Source organism: Cyprinodon tularosa, unplaced genomic scaffold (genome assembly GCF_016077235.1).
Source record: "Cyprinodon tularosa strain WSP-4 unplaced genomic scaffold, ASM1607723v1 ctg843, whole genome shotgun sequence".
Lineage (NCBI taxonomy): Eukaryota > Metazoa > Chordata > Actinopteri > Cyprinodontiformes > Cyprinodontidae > Cyprinodon > Cyprinodon tularosa.
Genome location: NW_024039611.1, coordinates 280,423 through 303,679, shown reverse-complemented (window position 1 = coordinate 303,679; position 23,257 = coordinate 280,423). Strand labels below are relative to the sequence as shown.

General features: G+C 42.5%; 1 protein-coding gene across 2 annotated transcripts in view; it reads right to left on the bottom strand.

The window, feature by feature from the left end:
• nat16 (N-acetyltransferase 16) overlaps positions 1-23,257 on the bottom strand; it is a 47,811-nt gene that overhangs the window by 6,360 nt on the left and 18,194 nt on the right. For both annotated transcript variants that reach the window (XM_038272857.1, XM_038272858.1), the window contains exons 2-4: positions 3,465-3,690; positions 1,336-1,560; positions 905-1,248 (exon numbers count right to left, since the gene is read on the bottom strand). In XM_038272857.1, the coding sequence (XP_038128785.1) occupies positions 905-1,248; positions 1,336-1,560; positions 3,465-3,680 (785 nt within the window). In that variant the 5' untranslated portion in view covers positions 3,681-3,690. The remainder of the gene's footprint in view (positions 1-904; positions 1,249-1,335; positions 1,561-3,464; positions 3,691-23,257) is intronic.

The following is a 23,257-nucleotide window of genomic DNA, read 5'->3' as shown; positions in this document are numbered from 1 at the left end:
ATTGTGACGGATTAAAAAACAATCTAGAGTTATAAAACTCCAACGTTACAAAGCACAGGTAGTTTGCAGCAATATTTCTGAACCATTGGGAGCAAAACTGAGAATATAAGAGGTTTTTGATGTTCAACTTGGAGAACAGAATCAGTGTGCTTCTACTTGTGAATTTCTTTTTTTTAATTCTGCAAATACAAAACTTATAAAGTAACTGTCTTACACTTACGATGCACATAGTTCTGAAACAAAATGCCCTTCATAAGGCAGAGACTCAACAGGAGACCCACCCAGTTAATCTGACCCCCATCGCTTCACATCAACCGGATATTAAGCCACAGAGGCAAATCGTTTGACACGTTATAACAGATAGAGCTGCTTGAACTGGAGAGAAATAACAATAATCAACTTTTAATGGTGTGTAATGCAGAATCGTTGCTGGTATTGGGCTTCATGTCATTGTCTGGTGTTGGTCCACAGCCAGTCTAGTCTTCCTCAGTCTGCCTTCAGATGGACTCGGTTAAATGTTACTTTCCATGATGCACCAGAATCTTGTTTAATCTCTAGAGATTGAGTTCATGAGGAAGATCAGAGGCAACGGACCAACGAAGCAACCTGGCAACCTGGGCCTCCATTGCTCTCCAGAGCTTAGAAAGGACATTAACCGTGAATATAGATTAACATTATCTATGATCATCAAAATTCCAAGAAATAATGGCTTGAAATATTTCACTATGTTTGTAAATCTATATAAAATATCCACTGAACTTTTTCTTTATGGCCGAAACCAAAAAGAAAACAATTTTATAAGATGGAATAAGGTGTTAAAATATCTGTTTTCTAGGATAGTTGTGATGATTTCAAGATTGAATTTGTAGCTTCTATTAATTTTTTTTCATAAATAAATAGTTACCAGTCGTCTCCAATGGGCACCTTGAAGGGGAAGGTACACAGACTGGCCACAGTAGGGCTGCACACATCGTCCACCATCCAGTCTATGTCCTTCTTCAGGAGGATGGCCAGGTTGCTGGGTAGAAGCTTAAATGGCTGCCAGTCCTGAATGATGGTGGCGTTGGGAAGCACTCGCTGCATCAGCTCAGTGCTCAGATAGAGCTGATGGATCGCTGTTTGATCCAGACGCACAGGAGGGGGCGGGGCCTGGCGTGTGGACACTGATGAACGAACCCCCTCTGTTTGCATCATCTGGCCAAGATGCAGTTTGAGTTCTTCGGCTCTGAAACGCACCAGCAGAATTCCCTGCGGGATACAATAAATTCATTTCACCCCAAAGATATTTAACGTTTTCCATGATTTCTACGATCCATGATGTTAGGTTGATCATACCTGCTTGGTTATAATACGATACTTTTCAAAATCCTTGGGCCCAAGCTGGTCATCGCGGGTCAGGCGGCTGACTTTCACATCTGGATACTTGGATTTGATCAGTTCGGAGCAGAACCGCAGCAGAACTCCTGCTACACCTTTACCCCTTTCCTGCGGGGCGACACGCAGACCTTCCACAAGCAGAGTCTCTCCGTCATCAATCACACAGGCTGATTCCAGAGCAATCTACAGAGGAGAGAGAGCAACCTAGCATATACAGTCTATAGCCAAACATGTACCGCCTAACCCTACAGTACATGAGAGAGATGCACCAAGACGCCATGTCTGATTCTAAGGCTTAAAACCTTCCTTTTGTCGTGATCTCGGCGCTGATGACTGGTCTGATGATTCATTCTATTCACCTGCTGCTCAGTTTCACTTTACCGCTCATCTGAAGCTTCTGCTTCAGCCTCTATTTAACCTGCCTTCAATCAGTCATCAGTGCCAGATTATTCCAGCCTGTGGTGAGACTTTCTCTGGCGTACCTGAGTGTTTCTGATTGCCTGATCGTGACCTGTTCTGCATCTGGAACTCTGAGCCTGCCTGTTCCCGTTCTGATCTGTTTGCCTGATCGGTCTTTGGACTCCTGCTGGATCTCTGCCTGTCTGTGGACTGAACCTGGAACTGTTTCCTGACTCCATCCTGGATTTCCCTTGAGCACCTCTTGGACCTCTGATCTCCTGGCTCTGACTCCCGAGCAGGTGTTCGACCCCGGCTATGGCTTCGCCCTCTGGATTATCCAGCCTTCCTTAGCCTGCTTGGTTTTAATCTTCTGCCTGTTCTCTGACCTCTGATCCTTCAGCATGCTGGACTCTCTGGGCATTGCTCGCCACGTTGTGTAGGCAGCAGACCGGTGTAGGTACCAGACCTGCTCGGGTCCTGCTTCATGCCAGTGACGTTACGCTACATGAACGTAGTGGTTGCCCAGACAACGATAATAACATCACGCAGCGTCAGTGTGCCGAGTCGGGAGCATCTTTAGCGTTAGCATGTCTAATGGCCGATGAAGTTTTACCTGATCGATAAAACGGGAAAAAAATCTGTTTCTGGTGAACAAAGTAACTGTTAGAACCTGATATAAAGAGCTGGGTAGCTCTGTGGCTAGCTGTAGCTAACAGGTTAGCCTCTTTTAGCTCGCTCAGTTAGCCATATTAAGCTACATTACTTTTGAATTCGTATCACCAACAACCGTTCGTTTTCTACAAATAGAATAACTGTTTTATTCGTCTAAAATCTCTATAAACGTCATTTTTTAGACGTTCCATTTGTCCTTCTCTGCCCTCAGATCTTAATAAAAGGAATAAAAATCTCCAAAAGAGATTTGATCTTTAGGAAACACCGGCTGTAACCAACCTCGTCCTCTGGACACAGACCGAACTTTAAGGCCAGGTTAGTGACTCACATGTTCATCATCATCCTCCGCCAGATAGACGCGGTCACTAACCTGTGGTCTCCTCCTGCAGAGGTTCCTGCCTTAGACATCGATGATGTTCACTGCAGTTCCTTTTCTAATAAACGTTTTAAAAAATACAACCGTCTGTCTGCCTAGAATACTGGGTCCAATCTTTCTGAACATGAAACCTTTTTGATAAAGCTTCTAGTTAGAGTGTTCTGCTATCTCTATAGTTCTGCTATAGTTCTGCTGCTATAGGCTGAGACTGCTGGAGGACATAGGGACCCCTTTTTCATCATTCTGCTTCATTCTATCTCTATTCTCCCACTCTGCAGAATCTATTAGTTCAATCTCTAACGTTCTGCTCTCTCTGCTTTTTCTCAGAGTAGCTTCATCTGGTCTGTTCCTGTTTGGCTGTGACTCCATCCTGGAGAGAAACTCTTTCTCATCTAGTGAGTTTGGTTTTAATGCCCAGCATGCAAGGCAGTCTGGTTCTGATTTTCTGTAAACGATCACTACACCTCCGAGCGTCATAGTGGAATGTCTTTGCAATGCGTTAAAATGGGATATTTACAGGATGCATGTTCAGCCAGAATATTAGCAGTATCCACATAAACAATAAATAACAAAGAAATGCAGTTTAAGGATCAAACTATATAAATATATTTATATAGAGAGCATGATTGAATGAACTCACCACTTTTCCTTCCTTGCGTGCCAGAATAACTAAGCGGTTGGTCTCCTGCAGCCAGCTAGTGTATCGGGTGGGAAGGTAGTCCAGACCGCCGTATATGTCCTGACTCATGGCCATGATCTCATCAAAGTCCTCCTCAGTGGCAACAGCAAACTGAAGGCCGGCTTGGGAAGGAGCCTCAGGAGGCTGAGGGATGGTGAGGTTGGCATCGAGCTTCATCCTGCAGCAGCTGAACAGAGAAAAAAATAAATTATAAAACCTCAAAGTACATCAGCTGTTACCCAAATTATTCTAATAGTTTTATTTGATTTGGTTAATTTCAAAGCACCAAAGGAAACAGTGAAAATCCAACAACATATGAGCCAAATATCCTGGTAGAAAAACAGAGAAGAAGAAGAATCAGTGAGCAGGTTAAAAAAAGAAAGAAGGGGATTCTGGAACGGATCCGTTTAGAGGTTCGATTCGAGGAGAGAGAGAGTCGGTTCTGGAGGATATCTGGAGGAAGAGTCGTCCGAAGTCTGGGAGCATAGCGGGAAAAAGTTCTTCTTCCTGTGGCGCTAAGATGAGAAGGAGAAACAGTGAGAGGAATGAAGAGGAGGATCTAAATGGAAGTGATGCTGTGAATGAGATGGGGGGGTCTGAGGTAATATGCTGGGGGAGGGGTGGGGGGGGGGAAATAAAGGGAGCAGCTGAATTATGGATCACTTCAAGCTAAAGGAGGGAGACCTCCGTGGGGGAGGGAGGAGGGTCACTATATAAACAGCCGGTTGTAAAGAGGAAGGAAGGAAAACATGGAAAAGGGTTCTGATACGCAGCCTTGGGGAACGACTGTTCTGATTGGATGAGAACAGAATGTGGGCAGAAAGGGAAACATTCAACCAATCAAGGAGGGTTTGGATAATGACAAGATATGGTGTCATGGCAACGCTTAGATCCAATAGAAGGAGAATGAAAAGAAGAATCAGCTTCCATCAGGAGATCATTGCTGATTTTTATGAGAATCCATCAATGTCTTTATCGTCTTAATGAGACCAGAATGAAAAGAGTAGAAATAAAAAAACACCATGAGAAGAAAAGAGAGAGAGAGATAGAGAGAGACTATAACCATCCTTGGAGGGAATGATGTTCACATAGGATGTAGAATTTCCATAAAGTGCAGCTTGTGATTGGATGGAACCATTGATTATATTTTACCAGCATAGAGAGGACATTATTTTGTTCTAGCGCGGCGGAGGCCTGAGTTTAGTTTAAGGTTAGTCCTGGTAGTAGGTAGGTAAAAAAAAAGCAAAGTTTTCCTTTGAATGTGTTCGTAATCTCTCTGAACATCGTGTTTTTATTTCATTACTAATGTTCTGGTTCCCTATGAGCTGCTGATCGTCTCCCCCTGGTGGTCGGGAGCACTTCCATCATAGGACACTTGCATGTACACTGGAAAAATTATCTAGAAATAAGTAAAAATGTTTTAAATGAAGTGTATTTACCTTTAATTTGAGAAGGTAAATGAGGTAGTTTGCCAATGGAATGAGTATTTTTACTCTTAAAATAAGAAAATAAGATAAAATGCACTTGAAATAAGACAATGCAATTGTGTTTTTATTTTTTATTTTAAATGTAAGTTGTCTTGTTCCATTAGCAAAATGTATCCTTTACCTCCTCAATCCAAGAACAAATGCACTTATTTTAAGAAAAAAACGACTTATCTGGATTTCGATTTTTCCAGTGTATGCTGTGTGTGTTAGTATCATTTATGTGTTTGCAGGATGTGTTTACTTTGCTGTTCATTGTTCATTGTTGCGTTTTTCCATCCTGGAGAGAAATATCAGCTGTGCTGCTGCCATCAACACCTTTGTTTCTAGATGTTGGAGCTTGGCCTGTTTTCCAGTGTAGTCCTGTTTCTCTGACTGTGACTAACTGGATGTGCTCTCTTCATCCTCTGACATGGGAGCTGGCTCGGAGCTCGTCTGCCTGGCTGTGTGGGTGGGGGGGTTGGGGGCCTGTGGAGCTGGTTGACAGTTGCCTTCTCTACCATAGAAAGTGTTTATCGATCAGCGCTTCTATGTTCCTTTTCTATGCGTGATTGCACCATTTCCCAGTACTGTTGACATAAAATCTAAAGTAATTATTGGTTTTAACTATTTCTTAATTTTCTACTTGCCTTAGTTTTCTATTGAGGGTAAATCTGGTGCTTGAAGTGTAAAAGTTTTCATTCTGCTTCAGCATGAAGCAGGAATAACATGTCATGGTTAGAATGTTGGTTTTGCTTCACTAATCGTGTCCTAATAAACTCTGATGTGAGCTGTGAGGGTATGTGCAGTAAAAACAAAGTCTAGTCACAGCAGAGAGTCTGGCTGGTATTTTCCCATCATGCTTTGGTGCTTTCAGAGGAGCTTGGCTGGATATTCGGTTCCTGCCGCTGAGCTGGATGCTGTTTTGTTTTCCAGCTTCTGTCCCGCGGTCGCTCACGCATCGATTCATTGTCCTCTTTATCCTCTAACGTCGGCTTGCTTTTCCGTTTGGTCGGCGCAGCCATGGAATTTATGAGCAGTGACTCACAGCGGATTCTTCTCCAGATAAACACGTTTTCTAGCAACAACAACAACAACATGGCCGACAGCAGCAGCGCCTCCAAAACAACAACACTACTAGAGATAATTACTGCAGTTATAGAAGATATTAGATAGAGGATCATTTAATGGACACAACAGTTTTATAAAACTGCTAAATTAATAAAATAAACCTGATAACGACTGAGCCTAGAAAACACCACCTAGCTTTCATCTTCAAACGTCGTCAGATTTTAGCCTCCTGCTGCTAAAGTCAAAGAATCTTAATGTTTATTCGCTTAATATTCAAACATTTGAATCAATAAACAATAAGATTAATTAATGTCAAATTATCTTCTAAATATTTTATGAAACTATTAACTAAATTAATTACTAGAAAATGTCATTGAATAACAGCGGAGAAACTGTTAAATTGGAATAAAAGTCATTTGCAGTAAGAGATGATTTCTACACAACAAAAAAATTTACATTTTTTGTTTTTTAAATTAGGGCGTTTCTTCTTGATTGAGCAGATTAGTGAAACACTTTGCTTATAAATGAGACAATTTACATTTAAAATAAGAAAAAAGACCAGAAGTCTCTTATTTCAAGTGCATACATCTAATGTTCTTATTTTAAGGGTAAAAATGCTAATTCTATTGGCAGATCATCTTAGTTTCCTACTCAAATTTAGGTTAAATACTCTTATTTTAAGAATTTTTTTCACATTTTCAGAAAGGTTTTGCAGTTTATTATTCCTGTGTTTATACAGCAAAAAATGGAAATCTAGATAAGTTTTTTTTTTCTTAAAATAGCTGCATTTGTTCTTGAATTGAGGAGGTAAGGGAAACATTTGCCAACGGAACACGACGATTTTTTATTTAGAATAAGAATTACAAACATATATTATCTACTTATCTTATTTTAAGAGTGAAAATACTCATTCTCTTCTTAAATCAAGGGCAAATACACTTAATTTAAGAATTTTGTTGACTAATTTCTAGATCGTTTTTTTGCAGTGAATAATTTCTAATATTTTAGCCTAAAGATACTGAAAGGATGTAGAAAATACCTGCTAGAATAAACCTTCACAGGTCAGTGATGCTTTAACCGTCCCTGTCCTGCGGACGCCCGGACGGGACGAATCGTCCTTTCCTGTGAACTGCTGCTCATCATTGGAAAAACATGCCTGCTGGGTCTATTGATTGCTCTACATCAGCGGCTCCCATCATGTCCACAGCAATCTCCCATCCGATTGCAGAGGTTATGCACGGCCATGAGAGGAAGCATCTGGAAGGGCGCCTGCAGCTGCGGCTGCCTGTCAGCAGCTTCCAATACATTCCTGCTGGATTTTATTAGATGCAAAATGTTGGAATAAATAAAAAAAATGATGAATTTTTCACTGATTTATAAAGAAAGACGACTTCCCTCTGCACTGCCCCCCCATTTTGAAACGTTTGTTCTCTAAAAAGGAATATTCTGCTGATAAATGAGCTATTACGTTGACAGTGGTTAGCTCTGCAGCACAGAGAGGCTCCTGTTCAGTAAAATCTGTTCTCTATTCGACCAATGAGGGAAAGTTCATCCGTCTATCATCCTGACTGACAGCTGCAGGACTTTCTAATGTTCAGAATAACTTCTCTGTTATACTGAACATATTTACATGGAGGATACTGGAAGTACTGAGATTTAGAAACATTTTATTGTCATTTTGTTCCCACAGGGTGAATAAAACCTTATTAGTACAGATTTAATCGGATTTTTTAAAATCTAAAATGCTGTTTATTATATATTTATCAAAGTTTAGTGGAGCATTAATATCTACTTTAAAAACATTGATTTTGTGCTTTTATATTAAACATAAATGTAATTAATAATAAACATTATGTAATGAAAATAAAAATTAAAAACACCAAAATTAAACCTAAGAATTCTCTCCTTAAGGATAAATGGAAATAAATGATGGATGGATTTAATTTCTACTGGATGGAATAACTTCCAGTCTTGTTTTCTTTAGTGCGGCTGGTGGGTATGGGGGGAATTTGGTCCCATTATTGGTTCAAGGAAAGAACAAATTTCATAAATGAAAATTTAGGGGAAAAAAACACATTTTGTAAAAGTAGAATTAAAACATACAATCCAGAAACAAGACTTCTAAAAACTTCTTAATCAAAATATGATTTTAAAAGGAACTTTGATTTTACTCAGATTTTACTTCTTTTTTTTTTCCACAAAAAAAATCTTTGTTTTTTTCAAAATTTCAGTTTTTTTGTTTTTTTTACTAATTTTGTGTTACAAGTTCTCTTCTGTCTCTAATACTTTATGTGAAAAACAGAAATTAAAAATTAATTTGACAAAATAGTCAAATGTGTTAAAATGTTCTTGAAATATATTTGAAAAAAATGAAATAATAAAATCTCAAAAAAATGTATCTGAGAAAAACTACTTTTAAAACGTTTCATTTTAAATTTGACTAATATATTGTTTTCTTGCAGCAATAATGGAGCAAAATTGACTCCAGTGGTCAATGGTTCCGCCTGGAGGATAAAGGACGGCGGCTGATGAGGAGGGGGAAGGTAGGGAAGGGATAGCATGCTAGCTGAGGCCGGCTAATTTGGAACAAAGCTGACCACGCATTTAGGAAATCAGACTTTTTGATCGTCTAATGACTGCAGGCAACAAGTTTAAGGCTGTGATGGTAATGCAGGAATATTTAACAACAAAAGAGCATCAAGAGGTAAATGTAGTTTTCCTTTCTACTTCACCACTGAGCTAAAAAGTTTATTTTTGAGGATGGAGTAGAAAATGAATAAAGCAGCCCTCTATTCCATCTGCTACTAGCCACCTAGCCGCTAATGTAAAGATAAACATTGAGCTGGATGTTTATGATCTTCAAAGATTCTGTTATATTCAGTTTAATTCTATAGCTCAAGTTCACATCATATCATCTCAGCTCACTTTATAGATCCGGATCAACCAGATCATCCAGTCAGATTGATTCAAAGTTTTCTAAGGAAAACCAGCTGATTGCATCGACTCACTGACTCTTCAGCAATCCCTCACACTAAGCATGCTTGTAGCGACAGTGGAGAGGAAAAACTCCCTTCTAAGCCAGGCAGACGAGCTCCGAGCCAGCTCCCATGTCAGAGGATGAAGAGAGCACATCCAGTTAGTCACAGTCAGAGAAACAGGACTACACTGGAAAACAGGCCAAGCTCCAACATCTAGAAACAAAGGTGTTGATGGCAGCAGCACAGCTGATATTTCTCTCCAGGATGGAGTCACAGCCAAACAGGAACAGACCAGATGAAGCTACTATGAGAAAAAGCAGAGAGAGCAGAACGTTAGAGATTGAACTAACAGATTCTGCAGAGTGGGAGAATAGAGATAGAATGAAGCAGAATGATGAAAAAGGGGTCCCTATGTCCTCCAGCAGTCTAAGCCTATAGCAGCAGAACTATAGAGATAGCTCAGGATAACCTGAGCCACTCTAACTAGAAGCTTTATCAAAAAGGAAAGTTTTAAGCCTAGCCTTAAAAGTAGACAGGGTGTCTGCCTCATATTCAATAATAAACCAAATCTCACCACACATCTGAGGAAGGTTCATAGAAACATCCAATAATCCTCGAATCCTAACAGCTTCTACAGCAAGTTTGAAAAACAACCGTTCATATCATCAATATTCCACTCTGCCAAAAAATCTCCCCATGCACCAAACCCCATCCTCTGCTCAGGCTTCACTCATTCTAGATTTAAGATCTGTGAGGTACTGAGGAACACACCCCTACTGCCAAACATCTCAGCATCTCTATGTACCTAACATTTTCCTGTATAATGCTGGAAGGAAAGTCGAAGTGAAAATCACAAAAGTTACAACTTTGAACAGTAGCTACTGGTTATCCCGAACACTGCAGTCTGTGCCGCGTTTCTCCACCATTGTATGGTTCGGATCGTCCACAACAAGGGACAGGTCCAAATGACTAAATAAAAATGTCACCAAAGAGGATTACAAAGAATGACTTTCAAGGCTGATTCAGGAGAAATGCAGCTTAGAGACCTGGAGCTGCTGTCTCTCAGGGACAGTATGGAAATTACAGCGCTAGCTAAAACAGCAGATATTAGCAGGTAACTGCATCTGATACATGTCATCCATCAACAGCAGCACTTTCTAAATATCACTACCCCACCGGCAGGATCCCTTTCCTCTTGAAAATCACAGCACTGTTACTTCCATCCTATCACATGGACCATCGAGTGATGTTGCCTTTCCAATGAAATGAAAGCTGCGCTTTATTGAGAAAAGCCAACGACATCATACAGACAGATTGATCAAAGAGGTTTTCCCGGTCAGGAATAATAAGGTTGGGAGAAAATCGAACATGTTTGAAATGCAGTCGGTCCTCCTGAGGTGTTGGTGGGTAAATCCTGCTGTTGAAGCAGAGTTACGAGACGATTTACCAGAACCTCCAGCACTGAGCATGAGAAAACGCAGGAGTTCTTGTTTTCTGTTTATTTTCTGTGTTGGAGCTTGGCCTGTTTTCCAGTGTAGTCCTGTTTCTCTGACTGTGACTAACTGGATGTGCTCTCTTCATCCTCTGACATGGGAGCTGGCTCGGAGCTCGTCTGCCTGGCTGTGTGTTTCCTGGACGGGGCCGCCTGTGGAGCTGGTTGACAGTTGCCTTTTGTATCTATGCTTCTTTTTCTATGTCTGCTTCTGTCTCCTTGAACCCCAGTCGGCCTCAGCAGATGGCCGCTCACACTGAGCCTGGTGAACTGTGACCGTTTAAACCCTGCGGTTTGAGCTGTAGCTGCGTTCAGCGATTGAAAACATTGCACAGTGTCTGCGCGGCTTTAGAGGAGCCTGTGGTCGTTGTGAATCCCTCTCACTCATTTGTTTTTCAGCAGCGCAGTGTTTTGGCAGGGGGCATGGCTGACTGCCCTGGGGGCCTGCAGACTGAGACACCTGCATTCCATCAGCTCATCAACCCTTTGTTTGAACAGCCCGGTTCATTCAGCGCCATGTTGACTATTCCTTCCTGTTCAGTAAAGCTGCATTAGACTTTGACCCTGATTTTGTATTCTTTGACCGTATGAACTTGAATCTGCTGTACTAACCTGCTACTCCTTCTCCTTGGTGTCCTGATCTACCCCATCTACCCCCAGTGACCAGCTCTTTGCTCCAACTTTGGTAGATATACTGTAAAGACTGATTACAGCAGCTTTGGGGTCCACCAGTATTTGTCACAGAATTGTCTGGCCAAATATGGACCCTGCAGAGACTGGAAAGATAAAGCAGATCCTTGCAGAGACTGAGAGATTTAAACAAGCTGTTGCTTCAATGAGTCCTTGATGGTCAGCATAGCGTGGCTCCAAAGGTAATCATGGTTTCTCTCCAGAATATCTCCCCTTGTCTGAATCAGCTGAACAGTCGACTGAATGAGGCCTTTAATCAACTCTCCTCTCTATAACCCCCGGATTCTGCCCATACTCCAGTTTCAGCGGACCAAACTCTCGCTCCCTCTTGTTCTCATCTTACACAGCATCATGAAACCTTTATTCCAACTAGGGCTGCAACAACGAATCAATAAAAATCGATAAAAATCGACTTTTAAAAGCGTTGGCAACAAATTTCATCATCGATTAGTTGTGCCGCGCGATTAATGCATCATCCGCCGTCGCCGTCATCACTGCCACTCGACTCAAACAGGGGAAGAAAAAAAAATACAGCAGAGCGAGCCAGCGCTGCAGGTGCAGTGTTGCCAACTCAGCGACTTTGTCGCTATATTCAGCGACTTTTCAGACCCCTCCAGCGACTACTTTTCAAAAAAGCGACTAGCGACAAATCTGGCGACCTTTACGGTGTCACTGGCGGCTTTTGGAGACTCTTACATGAAAGCATGTACCATTCCTACTCTGCCGTGGGGCGCCTCCCCCATCCCAACCCCGTTCTCCCGCAGGAGTCCCTCTCAGCGCTGCAGTCAGAGCCGCAGGATGTTTACCCTCAGCGTCCAGACTGCAAATGAAGCGCGCATGCACCGGGATTGACGGCGCAAATTGATCATAATAATTAAAATAGCCTGCGCTTTGTAAAGCGAAAAAAGTGATAACATGCGACTTTTTTCAAAAGAAATGAACATGGCACGGAACCACCATGTTTGTTTGGTTTTAAAGTGGGGAAACGTTACGTTAGTTTCTCAGGTAGCTCATCTGATGCTTTCCTTACCGTGTTAGTAGGTTACAGACAGGGATAAGGTTGGCTACTTATTTTACTTTTCATTTCATTTGAATTAGCTTAAGCAGCGTTTATATTTACTTTATAAATAAATGAACTTGCAAATTATGAGGGCAAGGCTTTTAAAGTTTAAATCTTCTGCAAAGATAAAGAAGATCCTGCAATTTATGGAAGTAAAGCAGAATAAAATCCAGCAAGATCAGTAATATGTCAATTAATTATCTGCCACATTCCCATGTAAATATCTGTCTTTGGAGGATGTGTTTTTTAGCACCCCTAGTTCTCTCATTTTTATTCCAAATACAATTTATAATTTGAATCACAGAGCTATTTTTATCTCTATGGTTCAGTATTTTCTCAAGTAGCAACTTTAACTGCTATACTTTCCTGTCTTAAAAGGCAGAACTCTTCTAGTCTAAAAAACTCATTTGTTGAAATGGGGGGGCCTATTGTTTGAACCCCTTAGGGGCTTTTAAAAACAAAAAATGTCCTTTTTTGCGCTTTATGAAACAAAGTATCCTATATTTTGTGGATGTACAGCTACATTTCTCATGTAAGTTTGCGTAGTTTTAACACAAACATTTATTTTTCATATTGCACCAGGACAGTTAATGAGCAACCTGTACTTGTGTGCTTGTTTGTTCTGTCTAAAATGTTTATTTTGGAATAAAGAGGTTAATATAAAAAATAGTTTTTGTCAGATTCATCGATTAATCGAAAAAATAATCGGCCGATTCATCGATTTTTAAAATAATCGTTAGTTGCAGCCCTAATTCCAACTCCCATCAAGTATTCAGAAGAGATAAGTCTATATAAACACTTTATACACCAGTGCATGTTAGGTTTTGAACAGCAACCTAATGACCTATGCCTCTGATAGGTCTAAAGTAGCTTTCATTGTGAGTCTACTCATTAAGCATCTTGCTGGGCTGCAGTTTCCAACAATAACTCACCTGTATTGCATATTCAGTCATTTTCTTTAGAAATAAATAAAGTGTTTGACCACCCGTTACAGAGTAAAGAGGCTCTCTGCGTCAGGGATCAGTGTCCTCTTATTATAATTTACGAATATTGCCTTTCAGACAGTAGGTGGGATGATAAGGCAGTCCAAGGCCTATTTTCCAGGGTCTTAGTGAGGAGGTAAAGATGATTTAGCATCTAGAGACGTGACTACTAGCCTAGAGGAGTTAATTTCACTTTCTATTATACTTGAAAATCAACTTTGTGAAAGACACAGGGAAAGAACTGCCTGTGAACGGCCCAGAGATTGTCTTAAGGGAGTTGTATGCCCCGTCTCCACAATATTCTTCAACTACTAGAGAGGAGCCTATGAACTTGACCAGATTCTGTCTCTCCATCCACCTTGAAGCTCTGTGCTAATCAGCTGTTTCCAGTGTTCACAGACATTTGTAACACCTCCCTGGCAACATGTCACGTACCAACCTGCTTCAGATCTTCCACCGTTATCTCTGTTCCCAACAAGCCAATGCCTTTAGATCCATCACCCTGACCTCCGTGGTTATGAAGTCCTTTGAGGCCTTGTGCTTTCTACCTAAAAGAGGAACACTGACCCCCTCCTGGACCGCCTACAGTTTGCCTACAGAGACAACAGGTTTGTAGACGTCTGTGTCAATTTGGCCCTTCGCTCCATCCTCCAGCACCTGCATTCTGCAGGTTCCTACTCCAGGATCCTGTTTGTGGATTTCAGCTCTGCCTTCAATCATCCCAGCTCTGTTTCAGGAGAAGCTCTCCCAGCTGAGTGCGCCTGACTCCACCTGCAGGTGGATTACAGACTTCCTGTCTGACAGGAAGCAGCAGGTGAAGCTGGGAAAACTCTGACTCCCAGTTAATCAGCACTGGTTCCTCCCAGGGCCGTTCTTTCTCCTCTGCTCTTCTCCCTGAACACCAACAGCTGCACCTCCAATCATCAGTTGGTCAAACTTCTGAAGTTGGTGGACCTCACCACTCTCATTGGACTTATCTCTGATGGTGACGAGTCCACCTACAGATGGGAGGTTAACCATCTGGTGACCTGGTCCAGGGAGAACAACCTGGATCTCAATACTCTAAATCCACTGGAGATGGTTGAGGACTTCAGGAAGAACTCAGCCCCAGCTATCTCCATCACCCTCTGGGACTATTGACACTGTGGAGTCTTTCTGCTTCCTGGGAACGATCATTTCACAGGACCTAAAGTAGGAGCTGAACATCAACTCCCTCACCAAGAAAGCCCAGCAGAGGATGAACTTCCTGCATTCAACCTTCCAAGGACAATGATGGTGCACTTCTATTCCTTCATCGAGTCCGTCCTCCCCTCCTCCATCACCATCTGCTACGCTGGTGTCACCGCCAAGGATAAGGGCAGACTGCAGTGTGTCATCCAGTCTGGAGAGAAGGTGACTGGCTGCAATCTTCCATCTCTCCAGGATCTGTACGCCTCCAGGACTCTGTGGCCTGTAGGGAAGATTGTGGCCGATGCCTCGCACCCCAGAAACAAACTATTTCAGCTACTTCCCTCTGGCAGGAGGCTGCGCTCCATCAGGACCAAAACATCACGTTCTTCCCATCCGCTACCAGCCTGATCAGCAAGGACCAGAGACCCCTGTGACACTTGTCACTGCCTCCCTCTCTGCCCCTTTCAGGTCCTACGTGGCAGAAAACAGTCTTCTGGGGTGAATATCCATCTGACAAGAGTTGTAGGCCCAAGTTGTGAAGAAGTCAAAACAGGTATTTGTTCTTTATTATAGGGGAGTGGCGGCCTAGAGGTAAGGGCATAGAGCTTGGATCCCAGAGGTGCGGCCTTGCTGCAAGAAAATAGAGGTTCCGGGTTCAATTCCCGGCCCAGGTTCTTTCTGCATGGAACTACCATGTTCTCCCTGAGCATGCGTGGGTTTTCTCCGGGTACTTCGGCTTCCTCCAACCAAAACACAAACAAATGACTGTTCATGATGGTTCATTGGCTTCTCTAAATTCTCCTTAGGTGTGAGTGTGAATGGTTGTTTGTCCCGTTTGTTTCTGTGTTGCCCTGCGATGGACTGGCGACCTGTCCAGGGTCTCTCACCCATACACAGATACAGATAGGTACCAGCACCCCTCCCGACCCCAACTGGGGTTAAGCTTGACAGAAAATGGATGGGTGTATGGATGTTATTTTGTTGTTTAGCTATAAATTCTGTATTCTGTATATATATCTTAATTGTCTGGTCCATCAACAGCAATTCAAATTCCTTGTAAGTGCAAACCTACTTGGCAATAAGCTTGATTCTGAACTCGGAAGAATAAGACTAAACCCCTGAAGAGCGCCAACGCTGCTTTCATCATGGTCTCTGCCTTTGTTGTGGCCAGGTTGGCCACATTCTTAAAAACTGCCCCATCCAGCCAAAGGATAGAGCTAATCGGAACCAAGGGGGGCTGGTAAACACCATCCGTGTTGATCTCTCCTACCCACACTTTCTAATCCGAGGGACCTTTTTTCTGTGCAAGCTTTAGATAACTCTGAGGCTGATGCCAGAATCCCTACAAAAACCCCAGTTGAATCCAAGAGGGTGTTTGCACTAAGTGGCAGAGTTTTGGCCAACATAACTCATAGAACTACACCTATTTGCCTGCTAGTATCTTGTAATCACTGTGAGATGATAAGCTTTTTCTTTATTCCTTCACTTTCCTCTCAACTCGTTTTGGACCTTCCCTGGCTCAAGTTCCATGACCCAATATAGACTGGTCAACCCAATGCATTGTCAATTGGAGCTTGTTCTGCCACTCTTACTGCTTACATTCTGCAGTTCTGTCCTCAGACCGACTCAATCCAGTCCCTCCCATACCTATAGACTCATCTAAGGTACATGCTGGGTATCATGATTTAAAGCAGGCTATATAATATCTCTAAATGAAAAAGAGATGCTATGGAGACATAAGTGAGAGTTTGGCTGCTGATCTTGTTCACCCCTCCTTATCATATGTGGGGGCAGGATTCTGTTTTGTTGAGAAGAAGTCCTTGAATTTTGAATATCTTGTGATGCCTTTCGGACTAATTAATGCACTTGCTCTTTTTCAGGGTCTAATGAATGATGTTTTGCAGACATGCTCAACAGATTTGTATTTATTTAGGCAAAATCTTCATTTTTTTCACCTAATCTTAAGGAGCATGACGAACATGTAACATTAGTTTTACAGATAATTTTGGTGAACAGGCTTTTGTTAAAGCTGAAAAATGTGACTTTAATGTTTGCTTAGTTAGTTTTCTTGAATTAGTGGTAGAGAAAGGGCAAATCAAGTCAGACCCAGCTAAAGTCAAAGCGGTGAGAGATTGGCCCACACCCATTACAAGAAAACAGCCACAAAGATTCCTGGGGTTTGCCAACTTCTTTCAAAGATTTATTCGTAACTTAAATAAAGTGTCTTCACCCCTCACCAAACTTACCTTAGTTAAGATTACATTTTCTTTGACCTCGGAAGTTGAAGTCGCTTTTTTTTTAAAACTGAAATAACTATTTTGTTCTGCACTTGTTTTGTGACTGTATGATCTGGTTGAACCGTAAAGTGCCTTGAGATGACATGTGTTGTGAATTGGCTCTATATAAATAAACTAAATTGAATTAATACTGATCCTCATCTCAATTTATGGTTGAGGCTGATGCGTCTCAGACTGGAATAAGAGCAGTATTTTCTCAGCCCAAAGGTACCTACTGAACACAAGCCACATTGCTATGCCTTCTTCTCCCATCAACTCTCTCCTGTGGAGAGAAATTATGATGTAAATCAGGAGCTCCTGGCCCTCGAGAAGTGGAGACATTGACCTTTTCTGTATGGTCTGATCATAAAAACATGTCTCACCTTAGCACTGTCCGCAGGCTTAACTCACGCCAGGCTCAATGGGCCCTTTTCTTAGTCCAGTTCAACTTCACACTCACCTACCACCCTGGGTCCAGAAATGTCAAGCCAGATGCCTTAACCAGACAATTCCCTCCTCTTCTACTCCTCAAGTGGACACCATACTACCTCCTTTGCGTGTTGATGGATTAGCAACTTGGGATGTGTTGGTTCCAGACCCACAGAGGAATCATTCTACCCCAGCTCAATGTCCACCTGACCCTCTAGATGTGCGGCCATCTTCTCAGACAGATGTCATTCAATGGGTGAACAGGCCTAAATTTGCCTGTGATCCTGGATTCCACCGCACCATCTGCCTTCTTCAGCAATGTTTTTGGTTGCCATCCATGAAATCTGACACATAGGAATTTGTCTTGAACAGCTCAGACTGCCCACAACAAGGCTTCTCTTCATGCCACTGCTGGTTTGCTGAGACCACTCCTCATAACTAAACACCCATGGTCCTATATTGCCTTGGATTTTACTATGGGCTTTCCCCTATCAGAAGGCAAATCTGATATTTTTAATATTGTAGATACTAAACTCCCTTTTTGATAATGCAGATCTTCTGGTTCAGCATGTCTTCGGGTTGCATGGACTTCCATGGGACATTGTGTCTGATGTAGGGCTTCAGTTCACCTCTGCTGTGCCATTAGAGTCTCTGTTACCCTGTCATCAGGCGTACATCCACAGACCACTGGCCAGACAGTGTGCCCAAATTAGGACCTAGATGATGCCTTTTGCTGTGTTACCGCCAGTCATCCTGCCCCCCAGCTACTCACCTGTCGTGGACCGAGTACTCCATAACATCCTAATCCCCTCTGCCACAGGAGAGGTACCATTGTGGTTTGGTTTATGGATCTCTCTGTTGTTTTTCAGCAGAGCAATGTTTTGGCAGGGTCGAAATGGAATTGAACGATTCAGATTAGCTAGCCGAATGAATAGAAGGGGTAGGGCGTGGCCGCCGGTGGCCCGGGCTGCCTGTCACAACTCCAGTCCAGGGTGGCAGGGTTTTGTGGGGCTGCAGTCTGAGACACCTGCATTCCATCAGCTCATCAACCCTTTGTTATAAAAACCTGGTTGCCTCTGCACCATGTTGCCAGACAATTCTGTCCTGTTCGATAGAGCATTAGACTTTGATCCTAATTCTGTATTCTTTGACTGGGTTAACTTTAATCCGCTGTACTAACCGCCTACTTCTTCTGCTCAGGTCTCCTTGGTGTCCTGATCTACTCCATCTACCCACGTTACCAGCCCCCTACCACCACTCCATGCTCCAACTCTTGTAAATAAACCATAAAGACGGATTCCAGCATCTGTCTCTGCTTTTGGGTGTACCAGTAATTGTCACAGACATCACAGTGGTCCATCAGGACCAAAACCTGCCGCCACAAACACAGCTTCAACCCATCTGCTATTAGCCTCTTTACAAAACTTGGATCCACCCCTGCAACTTTCCCCATCAGGAGGGAGAAATCTCAGTATATGTAAATGCCATTTAATTGGCCAAACTGTTTATTATGATATCTCCCATTCACATAACACTCCTGTACAACTTGTGTTTGCTTATTCCAAACTACAATTTTCAAACATTATCAATTTCAACTGTATGTTTGCTTGGTTTACTGTAGAACCTTATCACCAAAAGATATTCCTCATGTCTGTTAAAAACAACTTTTCACAAAAGTTTTTCCGATTCTGATACCTTCTACGTCATTCCTCCAATTTCTACAGTATTAGCCATTGAAAATTTCACCACTTTCCTTGATGGGTCCTTGGCTGCTCCCCTACAATTCCTTTTTAAACCTCAATCATTGTACTAAAATATTCTGTCATGATTTGTGGACATTAAGATCTAAAGAGAAGCGCCATCTCCTGGCCAGACCCTGGAATTCAGAAGTTGGAGTGGATTTTGCTGGGAGCTGCAGGGAAGTGGGCTTCCATTCGGCTGGCGTTTGACTGGGAACGGCCATTTTGAATGGCTGCTACTGTACACTGACAGTTTGTGTTCCTGGAGAGTTTCTTTCTCCAAGTGATGCTGAAACAGGCAGGCAGATGAAGACTGAAGACGATCGACCTCACATGGATAATTATGGCTGATATTAAGTTCATGGGGTAGATCTTTTATGGAGAGGTTAGAAGAAAGTAATTAACAAGTAAATAAAAGATAAAATGCACACTTGTAAGCCAATAAAGAAGGACCAAATAATTTAAATGTCCAAAAGAAGTCTTGAAAGCATTCTTTGGGTTATCTTCCTCTCAGTTACTAACTAAATGGTATTTGCTTCAACTGTCAAGTTTGAAGAAGAAGGCCGAACTGTAAAGAGGCAGATATCAACGTAGATGCCAGTAGTGTTAGAGAATTTCTATTTAAATTAGGATTTTATTGAGGTGATCATTAGGTAATGCAAGGTTTCTTCACCACAGAAATATTACACCACGTCAAGGAGAGAATTGGAGTGATGGATAAGGCCAGAACCCAAAGATTTCTTCAGTTACTTTTCCACTATTTCTGGTTTAGAATACCGGAGGGGAGGGTTTTTTGAAAAGAGCTGAAAGAGTGCAGCCATGCGGAACAGTAGGGGTGAAAGATATTGCTCTGGATTTGCAACAGTCAAGGACGATGATGCAAAGATAGAAGTAGAGATGGATGATAAGAATGTACCTCTTCATCCAAACCAGTGGGACAAAGATTAAATAGAAACATGAATATAGGCCATGAGCACTCCAGGATTTTCTGTCTTTCAATTAAATGAGGGTTACGGATATTGAGCCATGGACCACAGGAGCCTAAAAGAGACAGAAATTTAACCAAGATTTCAAGAAACAATGAATTTTCTAAATGTATCTCTGTGTGTGACGATGGGCACTGATTTCCCATCCCGAGACAAGAAATGATACTGAAAGGTAAAAATGTTGGTATATCCTGAGATGTTACACCAAGTAATGATGTTTGAATCAGGGCCTGTGGATCTCAAATGCGTCCTGGTTAAACTAAGACAGTCCCAGGATGTGTCTGACTAGGGAACTGCTTCTATTAAATTCACCCACTGATGTTCCCCTTTAGGCTGAACAGGAAAAGCAGAGATGGTGATCATCCTGTCCACATTACAGACATTCTCTAGACCCCAGATAACAATGTCAGTCCTAAAGTCGGGCGTACACTGTGCAATTTTTTCAATCGTTGCACGCAGCTACAGCTCAGACTGTATGATGAAACCTCAGGGGTTAAAAGTTCACAGCTAATGATGTTTGTTCTCACGCTGTGCGTCCCGACGCTCTGATGCGATCTACCTGCTCACACTCTACGTCTAAAAAACAGGTGGGACTCAGCTCCGCAGTGAGATGGCGCTACTGGGACTCGTCTATCTGGAAGCCAAACCAGTAGCAGAGGAACATGAAGCTCACTAGAGTGAAACGCGCTGCCTTGGATATTTGGGCAATTTAGTGCTGAAAGCCCTAAAAAGAAAAGGAGACGACGTACTTGGACAAAGACATGGCTGAGCTAACGTGGCTACTACGGTCTGTCAGTTTGACAGAAAGAACTCCATTTCACTCATTGCCCCCCCGCCATGCTGCTGGGTTTTCCTCTGAGAGGAAGAAGAAGAATCCTTGTTTGCGCACTCAGAGATTTGCCCACGACCACCTTACGACGGCCGACTGAATTTAAAATATGTTTGATTTTCTCCCGACCTTATGATTCCTGATGGGGAGGCGGTCGTTACAGGCTGATCGCCCCTCGTTACCCCCTGTTCACTACACCACGCACCACCAGGTTGAAAGACGACACGACCGGAAAATTCTCGCACGACTATAAAGTCGCCCCAAAAGGGCAAAAAATCGCAGTGTGCGCCCGGCTTAAGAAGTTACATTGGTGCGAGTGATGTTCATGGGTTCCAAGTCCATAATATTCTAATGATCCCAGAGTCATCCTCTATATACCCAAATGTTTTTCATTTCTGTAATAAAATTCTAATTTAATCGAGAATAGTCGGTGGTCTCTGTATTTAGCTTCGGCACACATCAAAGCTTTGCTCTGGAGAGTCCATAAAATGTAGAATTCAGGGAGCATCATCAGGAAAGGACTGGGTGATCGGTAGAAGACTGAAGAGTTTCAAAAATATTCATGGGTAGAAGAGAAGCCATCTGCAAACCAGGAAGATGCAGGCAGAGATGGAGGCAGTATGGCAGATCCACTGGCTGCAGGAGGAGGATGAGCCGTTTCCTTCCTGAATTACGCCGAGTTGATCCAACTGTGGTGCTGTTGCTCATGCAGAGACTGGACAATGACATCATGTAGAGAGGTTTGTTCAGGGAAAGGGAACCTGAGAAAGATCCTGCTGGGTCAGAATGACCTGATGATTCTGTCCTGATTCAAGTCATTTTCTGATCTACATGAAAAATCCTACACAAGACGCCGAATGTGCAGACAAGGGTTTATTTACAACAATAATGATAAGTCCAACTGAGAGTTCCTGTTTAGACAGCATCTAGAAAAGTAGAGAAGTAGTTAGAGGAATAATACTGGAAATGAAAATAGGCGGGAGGAAGTGAATGGATTTGGCTTACTGCGTCGACCAGAGAAGGTTGATGATCCTAGTGGAGGCTGATGGAGGAAGACATCAGGATGAGAGTTTGTGTTCCAGGATGAAGGATCCTCAGCTGGCATACGACCCAATGGGAGAAGCCGAAGCCCCGAACACCTGACATCATTTAGACGTTGGTTTTTAGGCTAAATCTGATGGGTCCGTCATAGTTTTGATTTAGTCCAAAAACAATTGGTCGGTTTGGTTGGTTGGATTTTGTCCCACTTTCGTCCAAAAATGTTGAAAACTGGGTTTAAACAATCAGACAATCCTGACTTTTCACCTTTCGCTTTTCAACCAAATGTAGACATCGTTTGGATGTAAAGCAAGTCATCTTTACAACCAGTTTTTGCTCGGTGGGCAGACAATGGCATGGAAAGACTGACAGAACAAGGAGGATACGAAGGGCTTGACTCTATTAAGAAGGCTCAACACCAGATGAAGAGCATCCCGGAGTTCCTAAAATCTTCAGTTGGTAAATCGGTGAACTGCATACAGGCGTGCAGTCGGGGACAGGGCGGGCGAGACATCCAGCAGAGACACTCTATTCAAAAGAAGGAAAACTCACTTTTACACCATTTACTCTTCCCCTCTGAAACCGATTCGTGCCGAGTTCAAACTGAGCTTGGATCAGTTAACCATTTACACATCAAGCTAGCACAGTTCCTTGCCTCCTATTGGTAGTAGTGTAGCACCGATACCGATACCAGTATCAGTCGGGGGCCCCGATTCAGAACTAAAATGGTGGTATCGGTATCGGCGAGTACCAACCAATAGGGCACCGATACCATTTTGAGAGCCAAAAGTTTCTTCATTGTCACCCATTCCAGGTAGGCAATAAAAAGTTCTACTGGATTCACTTTGTTTTAGTCTTTTTCCTGCTTCACAAAGGAAGGCAGCAGCTTGACATGAAGCCATGATGGTGATTATTTTACATTATTATGGTATCGGCCGATACTGCACAGCCAGGTATCGTGGCTAAAAAATGGCATCGGCGCAACACTAATTGGCGTTCCACGATACTACGGCTCTCAAGGTGGGAATAACGCAAACAAAAATGGCGGCATCCATAAGATTCTGGAACTTATGTTTGTTTATATTAATGATATTTCGTTGTTTACGGAATGTTAGGGGAAGAAGGCATCATTCTCGGGATCATCCCACCATGCTCTTTTGATGCCATTTATTGATAATAAGCTAAGAAGTTTTTTTGTTTTTGAACAGGTGCAGAGATCTGTGAATTGCAAAATGAGTCCGCTGACTGTAAAGAGATGACGCGGTCTGCTCATGCACGCCAAGCCCTACTGATGAACTAGAACTAGATTCAGTTATGATCCATTTATACTCAGTTAACTGGGTTAGCGTGGTCAGACCGTTCTCGGGATGGTTTCTAAAGGCTTGGGGAAAAGGGGTATAATCCACAAAAACAAATTCTAAAACTTTTAGAAAGCTTAAGAAACTATTGTGGTGGTTTAAATAGGTATTGATGTTAATCGAGTATGAGGTGTAAAAGACAGTCTCAGATATGATTGCTGTGTGAGAACAGGCTAGTAATAATTGAGTCTT